Source organism: Cryptomeria japonica, chromosome 2 (assembly GCF_030272615.1).
Source record: "Cryptomeria japonica chromosome 2, Sugi_1.0, whole genome shotgun sequence".
In the NCBI taxonomy this organism is placed as follows: domain Eukaryota; kingdom Viridiplantae; phylum Streptophyta; class Pinopsida; order Cupressales; family Cupressaceae; genus Cryptomeria; species Cryptomeria japonica.
In genome coordinates, this window is record NC_081406.1 from 447,506,668 (window position 1) to 447,521,107 (window position 14,440).

At 32.0% G+C, this 14,440-nt stretch overlaps 1 protein-coding gene across 1 annotated transcript in view; it reads right to left on the minus strand.

The window, feature by feature from the left end:
* LOC131031607 (DNA topoisomerase 1 alpha-like) overlaps positions 1 to 326 on the minus strand; it is a 61,790-nt gene extending 61,464 nt beyond the window's left edge. Inside the window, exon 1 of the mRNA XM_057962765.2 lies at positions 247 to 326. Coding sequence (XP_057818748.2) covers positions 247 to 326 — 80 coding nt within the window. The remainder of the gene's footprint in view (positions 1 to 246) is intronic.
* Positions 327 to 14,440: the final 14,114 nt, after the last annotated feature.

A 14,440-nucleotide genomic window follows, 5' to 3' on the forward strand; every position in this document is an offset into this window, starting at 1 on the left:
AAACCAAAAGTATTTAAACATTATGGACACATTGTGAGCTTAAAATGTGAAAAAACAAGAAGATAATTTTTAATGAATGTGATGATCAATGAAAAAAAAAAATTAGCTAAAAGCTGCATGTTTCAAATGTAAGAAAGCTGACTGGAAATAGAAAGAATTCTTTAAAAAGGCAACAATAAAACCTACAAAATTACAAACAAAATCAAATGGTGTCGATGCACACAAAGATCAAGTGAAGCAACATACTCGTGGAGTGTAACATCTCTGTAGTGAGTTCTCATCTCTCTAGAATCATAAAAACAGCTTTGTAATTCTTTGGGATTCATGTATCTAAAGAAAAATGCCTAATTTATCTCTACAAAGTGAGGAGCCTATGGTACTTATCATGCACAATCCAATACACGCCCTCTAAGCAACTCTTGCTCAAAGGCTGAAAAACACCAAAAGAAATAAACTACAAGTTAACTCTACGATTCGATAGATATATTAAATTCAAAATGAACAAAGGAATTGAAATAAAAGCAAGATGACAAACAATAACTTGAACATACAAAGAAAAGTATAACGAAAAGAAAATTCAATTTTCTCCTCTTACAAAAATAAAAATAGCAGCAAACAATTTTTCATATCAAATAACTCTAAATAACCCAATTCAAATGAAATAAATATTAGTTAATCTATGGTTCTAAGAAAACCAAATAAGTCTTTGCAACTACAAGCTATACAACACCATCTTACAAGGGCTTCTAGACAAAGTTGAAACTAGGTTCACAAATTGGCGTTCAAACAAAGAATCTGTTATACTTTTCCATAAAATATGGCAGTGTTGCAAAGATTCAGAATTAGTTAGAAGATTATACAAGGTCGACACCAACAAGCATTATTTAGAAGGTTTTGGTGCAGATTCAGTAAAACATGGCCCTTACACAATTTCATATCAGTTCTATGCTATTTTCGGCAATAATACGCCCCTTGTTGCTTTTAAAGATTGCTATTGTAGGGATTCCAACATATTTTGACAAAATGGGGAGCATAAATGTTTTATTGTAGTCACCTAAGGTTTTTCATTCATTGTCCTTAAAAGAAACAACTGAAATCCACATTAGTGTACTTAAAAGACATTCTCACTTCAAGAATAATGAAGGCATAGATCATAATCATTATCTATAAACAAATCTGAAACCATCTAATCCTATCAATGAAAACTATGTGTCATATTGACACATTAGGTTAGACAAAAAAATTCTATTTACAACTATTTTTAAGCATTCCAAATCTTTGACAAAATTTTTGTTCAAGTCCTTAAAAGATGCATTTTGACATGCAAAGTAGAAATGTTGGTAAATTTTGAGATGAGAATTCATTGATTTCAATGAAAAAAATAAATAGCATGGATGATCATATTGCTTCTTCAAGGTTATTTACTCATTCTAAAAATAATTGAGATAGAATGGGCTCTTCATTAGTTCAGACAAACTTGCTACATTAAGAACATGATCTTATGCACACATCAAATATGGAGAAAGTTATCATTGGTGCATACATCATCTTTACCTTGATGATATTGAACAAAATGATTTGGAATAATGAGCATGTTGATGTGATGAGAACTTCTGATAAATTTAGGATTTAGTTTTCTTCTAATTCAGTGCTAAATTTTGTGTGTGATCTTTTGTGGTTGTAATTTGTGGGATCATTATGCCTTGAGTTTGAGTGTGTCTAATGTTTTCATTTAATTCATATACATGATGTTTAATTGTCATGTATTTTCTTTTAGGTAGTTTGATGGGTGTATTCTATTGTTTATCAGTGCTTATGGTCAATGATTTTACATGCTTATAAAAGTAATAGTTTTTTTTTAAAGAGAGCACACTTCTTAAATAAATAAATAACAGACTTACTCCACGTGATCTTTAAACGAGGTTTACTTTAAAACTATTAGTTTTTTTAAAAGAAATTCAAATAAACTCCTCTTGTCCACATAAGAAAATCATGCAAGGGTAGATATTAAAATACCCTACAAAAAGCTTTCCCATCGAATTTAAAAAGCAAAGCATGAAAATTTAATAAAGAGAAAGTTAAGTTAGAAGAAAATTTTGTACCATGCAAAGTTGAGTGCAAAAACTAAATATAGCTCATTTGAAACTCAGGTGGGCGGTGATAAATTTAGAAGAGATGATCATGGAAATTAATAAAAAAAGGAAATGACTTCCCTTCGTACCTATTCCATAGACATAAATGGGGTTGGATATGTTGTCCTCATTTTTGAAATTTTGGATTTTAAAAAAGGTGACAATTCTTATAAATTTTTTCTTAAAATACGTCATTTTTGTTTCCAAGACATGATTCCCAAGCAATTTTTTTGTTTTTTGTTGAACTGGACTAATCTTCGGTTCATCCTTGTTTCAAATTTTATTGTGAATTCGTTTTCTATGTCTTTCCTTCAAAATCGAGTTTTATTCTCTTGGACTATAAGTGAAAATTTTTCTTTCCTTTGCAAGTTTAGAGTTTCCTTTATGTTTTAGTGTTGTAAGGGTTTTTTATAGTAGTTACATGTGAACTTTTTAAAAGACTTGCAACTTGTAACTTGCTTTTTATTTCCCCTTTCCCCTTTTTGTCTTTTAAGTTGTTTGTAGGAACTTTTTAGACAAATTACAAGTTAAATTAAAAATACAAGTTTAATTTAACTTAATGATAGAAATTAATCTAATGGCAAGATTCTTATTGATAGAAATTTTTAAATGCTCTTAGATTAGAGTATGAAATACATTGCATATATAATGCAAATTTCCTTAGGCCAAGAATTTACATGCAATTCAACCATTGGATTAAGGGTAAACTTTTAACCTATCCTTAGATAACTCTAATTAGATTGAAGAAGATATATATAGTGAAACATGATAAAAAAAAATAAAATATAAAGTAAACTACAAAAAGAATAAAAATAAAAAAGTCTATAAAAGACATACATCCACCATTTCACTAAAGTTCAAAAACACACATTGCACTGGATAATAAAATAACTTTCAACAACACAAGAATGTATAAGATTCATGACCAAAAACATATGTAACAAGGAGTCATGAATACTCGGGGTAAGAGCTTGATACATTGCGTAGTGGAACACATTTTGAAAATAAATAAATAATGAATGATCAACACTAGAAAAATATAGATTAAGGATTCCTAGATCAAAACAATAGAGGGGTGAAGAAAAGGAAAGGGGAATACTTCTATACAATTTGATGAACAAAGAAAATAATAACATGTCGATCACCAAAGCGAACATAATTAATAGCGATATAAATGGTAAAGAAAAATAGATCTTTTAATGTATTCCCATGTTGTGTTGGATAAAAGGGCATATAACTGCCCTATGCATCAAAGCTACACAAAATGACAAGAACTCCAATAATTTTTTTGTAAGTTTTTTCTCAAAGATAAGAAAATCACAACAACATAAACCTATCATAATAATCTAGCATAATATTATATTTTATAAAATAGATATCTACTATTTATAAGAGGAGAGAGAAAATAGGGGTAAAAAAAGAAAAGAAAAGAAGGGGAAAAATAATCTTATAGTAGATTTGTGTATAGCCTTCATTCTTTTGTGTTGAATTTACTCAGTAATAGACCCATATAAAATTGTTTAGGTGGATAAATAAGATTTGAAAGTGTGATATGAAGGTATAATCAACAAAAGAAATTTAACACAAGGTTTAAAAAACTTATGATAGAAGCAAACCTAGACGCAATAGAAGTGCATGAGGTAAGTAATAATCTAGATATTTCCCCTTGTCCTTTTAAGGATAATTCATAGTATAAAGAGGTGGCCCATTCTACCTAAATAATAGGAATACTTAAGTATTAGACACAAAAATATATGTTATTTCAAGGTGAATTATTGTGGTGAAACTACGATAGGATGCTTGTCAAGTATTTTTTGTTTTTTTTTGGTGTCGAAGTGTATCCCCATGACCAAGCCTAGCGTCCATTTTTTAGGTGAGCTAAGGTGAGACTAATCCCTTGGGTGTGGGTAAGGGCCTGCACATTACACACACCATATAAACACCAAGTTCAAAGATCCAAACTTGAGACCAATGGGGAGAAAACCCATAATGTTCTATGAATTCTAATAAACTATAGCTTGAAAATCATTTGGACCTCAAGCCTTAATGGACCCATTGATTTTCTCCATTTAGTGAAGTTTTTTAAATTAGCTCATCATTTTTATTCTACTTGATCGGTTATGGTATATTGCAAAGAAAGATGGTTTGGGCATCTTGGTTTTTCTCTAGTTCTTTTTCCCAACAACTCCTTAATGCACTGCACTCCTTCCATCCACATGGTTGCTATGTTAATCGCCTTACTTTTAAAGGGGGGAACCATTCCCTCAATTCCGTTGACTTAACTTTTGATGTTTGTGGAGAGATGAAAATATTTGGTGTTTGGATAACCCTCCTTCAACTATTTCACCCTATACTTTTGTTTCCAGTATATGTCTTCCATATTGATAATCTAGTGTTCAGTTCTAGCATCAAGCTACTCTTCTTATGCCTACTTTCAATTCTGAGGTCGCTCAACATCTTCTCAGAGTTTTCAAGTTTCCCTTCCACCTTCTACTCTGAAAAATGTTAACTAATATAATTTTATTGCAAAGTGCCACCTTGTCTTTGATATCTCCTAACATTTTTAAACAATGCCTATAACACCCTTTAAACTTGGCCTTCCATGAATCTTTTAGCATGGAAGGAAACTCTAAATGTTTAAAACAAAGAAATTGAATTTGATAGTAACATTTTTAATAATTTCTAACCAGATTAACTAGTGATTTGAACTAGCATAGTGAATCACCCTAGAAAAGAAATAGATTCACTCAAAATTCTACTCTAAATCCAAAAACAACCTATCCAAATGGATGTAAGCTTTGCATATCCTCATGTTGCTTTACAAAAACCACCCATCTTTAAGTTTCTTACATATTAATAATAGGTGATAGTTTAGTACCCTAGATACCTTAGAGCCTACTGTAAAAGGAGTATTACCACCTATTTTATCCCTTAAGTCTAAAATAGTATTGAAATATATTTTAATGATCTCAATTTCATTTGGTATTCTCGATTCTAAGATCTTTGAAATTTTGGCAACACTTTTAGCCTCTCACTTTCCATATTCAAACCATATATATTCAAAATAATAATCTTGAAGTTCACCTAAACTTCAATAGTCAAAACAATTTAATATAATATGTATTAAATAATTAAACTATATTAAAGTTATAAAAAGTTATTTAAAATAATCTCAATCTACATTAAACAATTTATAGACTAACTATAGTATATTTAATCATTTATACGAAACATTTTTAAAAGATAATTTTTTTAAATTAAAAAAAAAATAAATAAATATTTATATACAACATATACAAACATTTACAAACAAATTGAAATTATATAATTTTTAAAATTTTAAAATATTAATAAAAAAAATACAAAATAGTGATTTGATCATCTATTCACGATACCTTTTAAAATATGTATATTTAAAGTAAAGCTTTTTATTAATACTTTACAAATGTTATTATGTGAATTGTAATTTGTTTGATTTTCAATTTTGATTTTATTTTGTTTTGCATGTTTTCAAATAAAAATATGTAAGATGCTATGTTTACATTTTCAAACATATGTAATATATATTGTTATTATGAAATGTGAAGTCTACTCCCTTCAATATTGTACATTTCAGTTATATGCTTTTCTTTTTCCCTTCTTTCCTTGGGACATATATGACCTTTAATTATTTTTCCCTAATCTAATTGGGTGCCTCAAATAATATATTATATGTTTTTGGCTTAAAATACCTTTCTACAACTTTGTTGAATTCTTTCAAGAAGATTCAATTAGAATGATTGTACAATGTGTGTGTGTTTGTGTTTTTTTATTTATGTATTTGAATATGCAGAATGTGCTTCTTTCGTTATTTCAAGCTTTGCCTTTGTTTTTTAGATGCCATGTACAATTGTTACAATGTCTATATATTGTGCTTATTATTAATTTGGTTTGACATTTTCATAAAAAACAAATGGTAGACCCCTCCACAAGAAAAACTCATACTGACATGCAACAACTAGATATCATAAGACAACAAAGGTAAAAAATAAATCAAGCTTACTATGCCCAACATAATGAAGAGTTGGGTCATTTGAAGGCCAGTAAAAAAATTGCAACATAGACAAACTAATCCCCAACAAAAAGAAGACCAAAGGCTACGTGATAACGTGAGAGAAGCCAAGATTACTATGGTCATCATGAAGAGGCTATAAATGCAAAAGGACACATTTGATATTTAGAAAAAAAAAAATGGAAATATCAACATATGGGAACACAACAATACACAAAAGATGGAACTTCATTCAACAACAATGATAACTTCATGATAGCAATGAAAAGATTTCAAAAAAAACTACATGCACTATTCAATCAACAAACATATGCAACGAATGTCATCCAAGCATGCGTCTCCATTCATTAGAAGCTAATTATACTTGCAACAGATGTTTCAATGAGAGAGGAATACATCGATTCTCTTCAAGAAACAACATGGACCTAGGAGAACAACTTGTTGTGTTGAAAAGATTGACCCAAGTGGAAGAAATGCCCATTGCCAGAGTGAACCCAGTCCTACAAGTGACACACACTCTTGGAGGTCAGTTTAAATATAGTGGTCACACAATTAGTTTCCCACAGGGTATCAAGAATGTTGTAAAATTTCTTCCATGAAGAATACAAGAGCTGGATGTACTTATAGTTTGAAGGCTACACATAGAAGGCCAATTTTATGATTGTTATGTAACTAGGAGTCACATTAGAGATTCATTGCAATATAAATTGAAATATGACCCATACTATAATGATGTTTTTGTAAGTGTTAACAACTTATCCCATGTTCTGACTTGTACAAGGTTTGGGTACCTTTCAAATACCTGCTTTTACTTAATCAAAACAACTTAGCCCAAATTCCTGAAGTAAGCACAAACATTTTGAACATGATACACAATATTGTAACTAGAGAAGATATAGTGGTGCCAAATAATGAAACTGACATAGATGAAGATGATATTGAGAATGGCACAATACACACATCATCATTAATGGCTAAGTTGCCAAAAATACATCATGAACTAGAAATCATCAAGTGAACACTGGAGCTTGATGACAACATAGATAACATTATAGATCATCATGAGTTAAACTCATCACCAATAATTTAATACAATATGGAAGGCTTACTCGATATGGCATTTCTAACACTCTCTCCAAATGGAACCGCATTACACATGTAGCCACGACTTAGGGAAGTTCAAATGCACGAGTATGCACTACACTTGATGAGATTTCATTACTAGAGATTTGGAAGACATCCAAGGTTTCAATACTTTATGTTCAATCTTATGATGCAACATCATAGCTAGGGGCTTGTAGCCATCTTCATTAAAAAAATGCAGAAGAAAACATACCGGCCACTATTGAAAACCTCTATGCACACTTGAAAAATCTTCTCGACACATAATTATCTCAAGAGCTTATGCAATTTAGGTCTACGATGTGAGGGACAAGACCATATTGGAATAAGTGTCATTCTGAACTAATGAGCATGGTCAATGAAACAGGGTCTCCCACTCTCAAAGTGGCTAGATCTATAACGATTGCTCTCAAATGACACATCAGTGGTAACACAAACTAATAAACAATGCTTAGATAATGTGATCAATAACCTCAACACCACATCATTATACCTACATCACCGATTCACAATATTTTGTGAAGAAGTCATTGAGAAACTTCTCGATGTAAAAGATTACCAGTATAGATATGAATGAAAACATCGAGGAACTACACATGTACATGAATTCCTCTAGCTCCAAAATGCACTGGTCACATGGATAAACTTGATTGGGATAACAACATAGAAGTTGAACATGCAAGAACATTCTTTGACAAGTATGTCAGTGCTTGGAACCCCCACACTGCATCTCGTAGGGACAACACAATATATCAAGCTCCAATAAAAGATACATGCTTGCTAGACACAACTTAGATCTTTTCTATAGACCCCTCTAAGACTATAAAGAGATAATCAATTGTATCCAAAGGCACACAAAATGCAAAGAGGAATATGCTTATGCAAGAAGGGGAGAAAACTAGAGTGTCGATACAAAGCTCCATGGAAAGAATATATTGTATCTACCTTATCATGTGATAGTAATGGGAAGAAACAATATGAACCTACAAGGAATGATGATAGGCTAAACATACACAATCCAAAAATGCTTTTGATATGGAGAGCCAACATAGATTGTTAGCTAGTTATCTCACAAGCACTTGTACCAAAATACATTGTCAACTATGCATCAAAAGTAAAGAGAGCATTTTAATCTTGTACTGATATGTTAACAAGAATATTTGTAACCCAAAAAATAGATGACCCAATTCTCATAGCATATCAAAAATTCATGGAAAATATTGTAGTAGAGTGTGATATAGGAGCACAAGAAACATGTCATATGCTTCAAAATTTTCCTCTCTTTGTTCGTAATCAACCTTCACATCTTTGAATGTTGGATGAAAAGTGTTCATTCAAATAACAAGAAGAATGGGTGAAAGCCAACTCTAATCTAGCTATATACATTCATACATTAATCGACCTCCAGAATTAGAAACAATAACACTACTCAAGTTGGCAAGATCCTTCTCCTATTCTACACATTGTAAAGGATGCAAATGGAAAGAGGGGTAAAATCAATTGCCAATGTTTTTCTAAAGATTTACATCTCAAAAGAGGACTCTGGCAACTTTGATACATTTAATTGGAGCAAGCTACTATTGTACAAACATTTCTAAAGCATAGAAATCGACATAGGACTTACCAAGGATACAATAATTGCAAATTAGAAGCAAATGAGTTCAGCCAAATATGATGTATGGCATGTTAATCGCACCACGAAGATGGAGGTAAGCATTGAAGAAGAATAAGAGAGTGATATTGGGATGGACAAAAGAGAAACAATACACCTAAATCAATGGGAATTGTTTTCACAAATGGGCCCCTTAAAATATATTATTCTAAATGAACTTGAGATGCTTGGCAGGCATGAGTTTGATGGCAACCACATATGGGATCAAATTGTTGTGCCCCAGGAACTTCATGAAGTTGTCTCACAATTTATAAAGATGAAGGCATGTAACCAATAAGATATTGTATCAGGCAACTTTGATTTTCGACGTGGAAAACCTAGTTAAGGGAAAACCCACGGTGGGAACCTACCCACAATGAGATAATACCCTGTTAGGAGTAAGTGAAATATTACAATGGGGAATGCACATGCATTCAAGCACACTACCTAGAGCTCACTACTCAAAACATGAAACCCATAAAGGCTACAACCTTTAGGAAAGGCTCACTACCTTACAAGAAGTCACACTAATTTACAAAAACATTCAGATTACATCCAAAAAATCATAAACTGATAAAATAGTATCTCAACATGCCTGAGTAAAGTTTCGGTTAAGCACATTGTTTCATCTTCTCTGTAACACACTTCTTTACAAACTCACACAACTATCGAGTGATTAGATCATTATTCGCACATATCAATACCCTTTTCTACGATCAGATACCTCTCACAATGATTATAATTCTTATTTCTACACATCATCAACCCATGAAACATAGGTCGACTTACCACATGCTACATATTACAAAAATTAACCACACATGCTACAATAATACATGCAGACCAAAACAATGTCAGTTAAGACATGGTCTGGACCTAAACAACCACCACACATATGAAACACCTCCAATAATTATTCCTTGATCATCTAAAACATGCTACAACACTGAAAATATCGTATAACATGAAGAACATCACCAGATCAATAAAGTCTTCAATAATGCACACAACAATCAATGCATACCACCAATACGCATAGGATGTGATCTAGAAACATCCATAGACAATGTGAATCACTCTGCAACAACCATACCAACTCAAATTACTAGAATCATCATCATCTCTCTACTGAAGCTTAAGAACATCAACAAACTGACTGACAAGCTAAAAGATTCACTTGTTGACCTCCAAATCTTGAACCACTCAAATTAAGGACACATATCAATGTCCCAAACTCATTCCACACATCCACAACCAAAGAAATTACAATTCCAGGGCATAGCATACAGATTTACCAAAACTATCAATACTAAACAATTGTGATACCGGATCACACAACTCGATCAAATCATCATGCAAACCTTTGAAACTGCAACTAAATCAACTAGAGATAAGTATCTCATAATCCATTACACCATTTTAGCTCATATACAATACACAAGCTCAACCAATCTAACTGCAATAGAGAAACGCATATTGACTTCACATATGTTGACATCAATGACAATATATCATCCAATATCCAACATGATTTAGTTAGACATCACAACAGAAGAATGTTAAAATTATCGAATCATTAAATTGCAATAAGTATCATAACAAGCACTAGGTCTAGAGTAGACAATGCAACTAACGATGAACTAGAAAAACATGTCCTTCTTTATAGAGGACAACACATCACGCTCACAAGCAACTTATGGACACAAGAAGGACTAGTAAATGGAGCCCTTAGTGAAGTTGTTGAAATTGTTTATAGCTCTGGTTCAAAACCACCAAATGTAGCAATATATGTTGTAGTAAGGATCAATAATTATAATGGGCCTCCATGGAATGAACATGACCCCAAATGTGTACCAATTATACCTGTATCACTAGGCCACCAAAGGTTGATACTGCTCACAATGGCGTGGGATATTACCATACACAAATCGCAAGGTCTAACATTAGATAAAGCAACAGTTGTTATTGGAAAAGTAGAAATGAAAGGGCTTACATTTACAACCATATCCAAAGTTAAGTCATGAAATGACCATTGCATTCATCTATCGTTCTCCTTCGAGAGATACTCCAAAATGCAAAAGAATCCATACAAAATTATAAGGGTAAAAGGAGGCTCGATTGTAGCAACTCTGTCTCTAAAAAATTAAGGTACGCAACTCTTCATCCTTTCTACCTTGACACTCTTTTTATTTTCCATGGATGCTTGATCCCACTATTACACATTCCTCTTCTCTAGAATTCTCTTCCATGCACTCACAAATAATTACACAATTCAAGCCTTAAATTATGCATCTTACTTATTTACTAAAACTACATATTTTTATTCTTGTATACAACACCTTGACCTACACATCTAATCATCCCGTTTCTTTTGTTCTACAGGTCCCCAAGATACATGGCATATATCAAAAAATGTGATCTTATTGAAAACTCAAATATGGAGAAAGTTATCATTGATGCATACATCATCTTTACCTCGATGATATTGAACAAAATGAATTGGAATAATGAGCATGTTGACGTGATGAGAACTTTTGATAAATTCAGGATTTAGTTTTCTTTTGATTCAGTGCTAAATTTTGTGTGTGAGCTTTTGTGGTTGTGATTTGTGGGATCACTATGCCTTGAGTTTGAGTGTGTCTGATGTTTTCATTTAATTCATATACATGATGTTTAATTGTCATGAATTTTCTTTTAGGTATTTTTTTGGGTGTATTCTATTTTTTATTAGTGCTTATGGCCAATGCTTCTACATGCTAATATTCAGACATTATCTAATATGTTGTGTTCATAATTAATATCATCTATTTTTTCATAACTTGTGATAGGGTTCTAGTTTTAGTTGTTTAATTGTTTTGACAAGCATGATTATGGCAGTGGAAGTGCATTGGGAAGTGGTTTATCTTTTCCTAGAGATGGTACTGTATTAGAAACCAAACTTGTTTTTGACCCAAGGCTGTGCAAGGGAGTGTAGGTTTTATCTAGTTTAATGAAGAGTTCCCTAAATGTAAATTTTGTCAACATAGTTCTATAATATTTCTATGATTTCTACTTTAAGATTTCACAATTTAGATGTTTGTTTCATATAAACAAATACCATTCTCTCACCATAACATGGTATACCCATGTAATATGTATAGTTAATCATTAAATGATGTCATATTACTAATGAATTGGATTATGGATTCTTTCTTACAAAATTTTTGTTTGAATTGTATGATTACTGCAAATAAGTGGGCAGATGTCTAGAAACACTTATTATGTATTGTTCACTTTTCAAAAGTAAATGCATGTGAAAAAGAAAACAAATAGTTGCAAACAGAAAAAATGTGTTCAATATTACAATTTTTCTTAGGGTGAGAGTAATATCCATCTAAAATACGTAAAAACATATTTCTTAGCATGAAATATTTCACTACAAAATAAACTAAAATTTACTGTGCAATATAACCTTAGAAATAACTTTGTTACATGAACTTTGAGCTTAGGAACACCTGTTATCTGTGGGTCATAAGCAAGTACATAAGTTAATATCTAACTCAGACAACCAAGGAGAAGGAAAGCTACAAAAATATCAGCATGCTAGGCACTGGATGTGTCATGTTGCCTAGCAGATGAGATGCTCGAATATAATGAATTCATTACTAGGCTATGGTTAAGTTCAAATTGTCTAAATTGCATCCTTGGGATCTTACAGATCAATATACAGTGCAAAAAATATACATCTTTCACAAAGTGAACAAAATAAAGAAAGGAAATCACCATCCTATGATCATTGAGCACATACAAAGCAATATTTATTAATGAAATTCAACATATATTATGGTGCATTAACATTATGTAATGGCTCATTATAGTCAAAATAACACAATGTTAAGATACAAAGACATTATCTAATGGTGGTTACAAGTAAAAATAATTCAATTTTTGTATGTCATGGTAATAAACATTGAAATTTTGAGTTATTACCCAATAAGGAAAAACAAAATTTAAGTTCTTAAGAAAGAGTACAGTAGGCATTATTACTCTATAGTATATATACTGTTTGTAATGTGTACATGAATGGAGACAAGCCAATTTACATCATTTTCTTTTTAGTAGGATGCTCATGAGAAACACAAATTGATAAATAAGAATTTTAGAGGTGGTTTATATTCAAAGTCATCTATCCACATCGACTCAACTATGACCCATGCATGGATTGCTTCCACATAATTACTTTATGGAGTAATACTGATGAACAAATTGCATTAAATTTTTTATTATTAAGGAGTCTGAGTTTAAGGATGTTTTTGTAATAAACAATAAAATATTATAATTTTGTAGCATATATTTGATACTTGTAGAAATTGTTTCAATGATAAAATTATTTTATGTTGAGAAATAAAATATTGTCTTCATCCAGGGATTCATTTGGCTCAAAACACAGGAATACTAAAATAAATTTTACCTCAACCATGTTTAAATTTATCTAGTTGCTCTCTCATATGAAACTGACTATGTAAGTTTATAATCCACCAATTATATATAGGCACAAATTTAATGTATGGCTGCCAATTTATATCACTACATAGTCACTTTAGAAAAAAAAAACCACTTGCAACTTGTTGTCACTATTTTGACTATCAGGTGATTTTGTTCTTTAATCCATTATGATCTGCAAAAAAAAATTTCTTCTTAGTTCTTCATTTCTGCCTCTGAGGGTTTTTGGTCTAATGGTTTAAGGTTTTGCAATTTACCCCCTTTTATCTTGAAGTCAATGCATTATTTTTGCATGTTACTTTTTCCACTTATGTGGAAGGGTTGCTCCATCGTGAAAAGAGGTCCCCCCTTTTACATTTTCCATAGGCGGGTCCTTAAATATGTTTTATTTTTTACACCTTCCCCTAAGTTTTCATTTCCTTGTCGGGCTTTGTAAAGATTGTGCAAGTTCCAATAGATCTAAAGGTGTGCACGATCTCACGAAGGAAAGATGTGCGAGACTTACCTTTCGCGAAGTGGTGAAAAGGTGGCGGACCTGGGTAAAGAGGTCACAAGGAAAGATAAAGGATGAGCATCTTCCTTGAGATCTAACGGTTCACGTTGATTCACAAAGAAAAGCTGCCGGAGGTTTATGGTTCACGAAACAACGAAAATATGGCGGACCCCAAAAGGTAAGTGAGCCCTTCATTTAAAAATTGAATAGGTGTCTCAAGATCCAACGGTCTGTGTTATTTCACGAGGCAAAGTTGCTAGAGATTTATCTTTCACAAAGTGGCAAAAAGGTGGTGGACCCCAAAGGTAAGAAGATCCTGTGGTTAAAGACCGATCATCTTGAAGTTGATCGGGTGGTCTGCATTGTTTCACTTGGTGAAGATGTCCAAAGTTTACCTTTCGCGAAGTGGCGAAAAGGTAGTGGGCCCAGTGGAAGGATTTCTTATAAGGTAAAGGGAGTGCATCTTGAGGTAGATCCAATAGCTCGTGTTATTTTGCTTGGCCAATTAG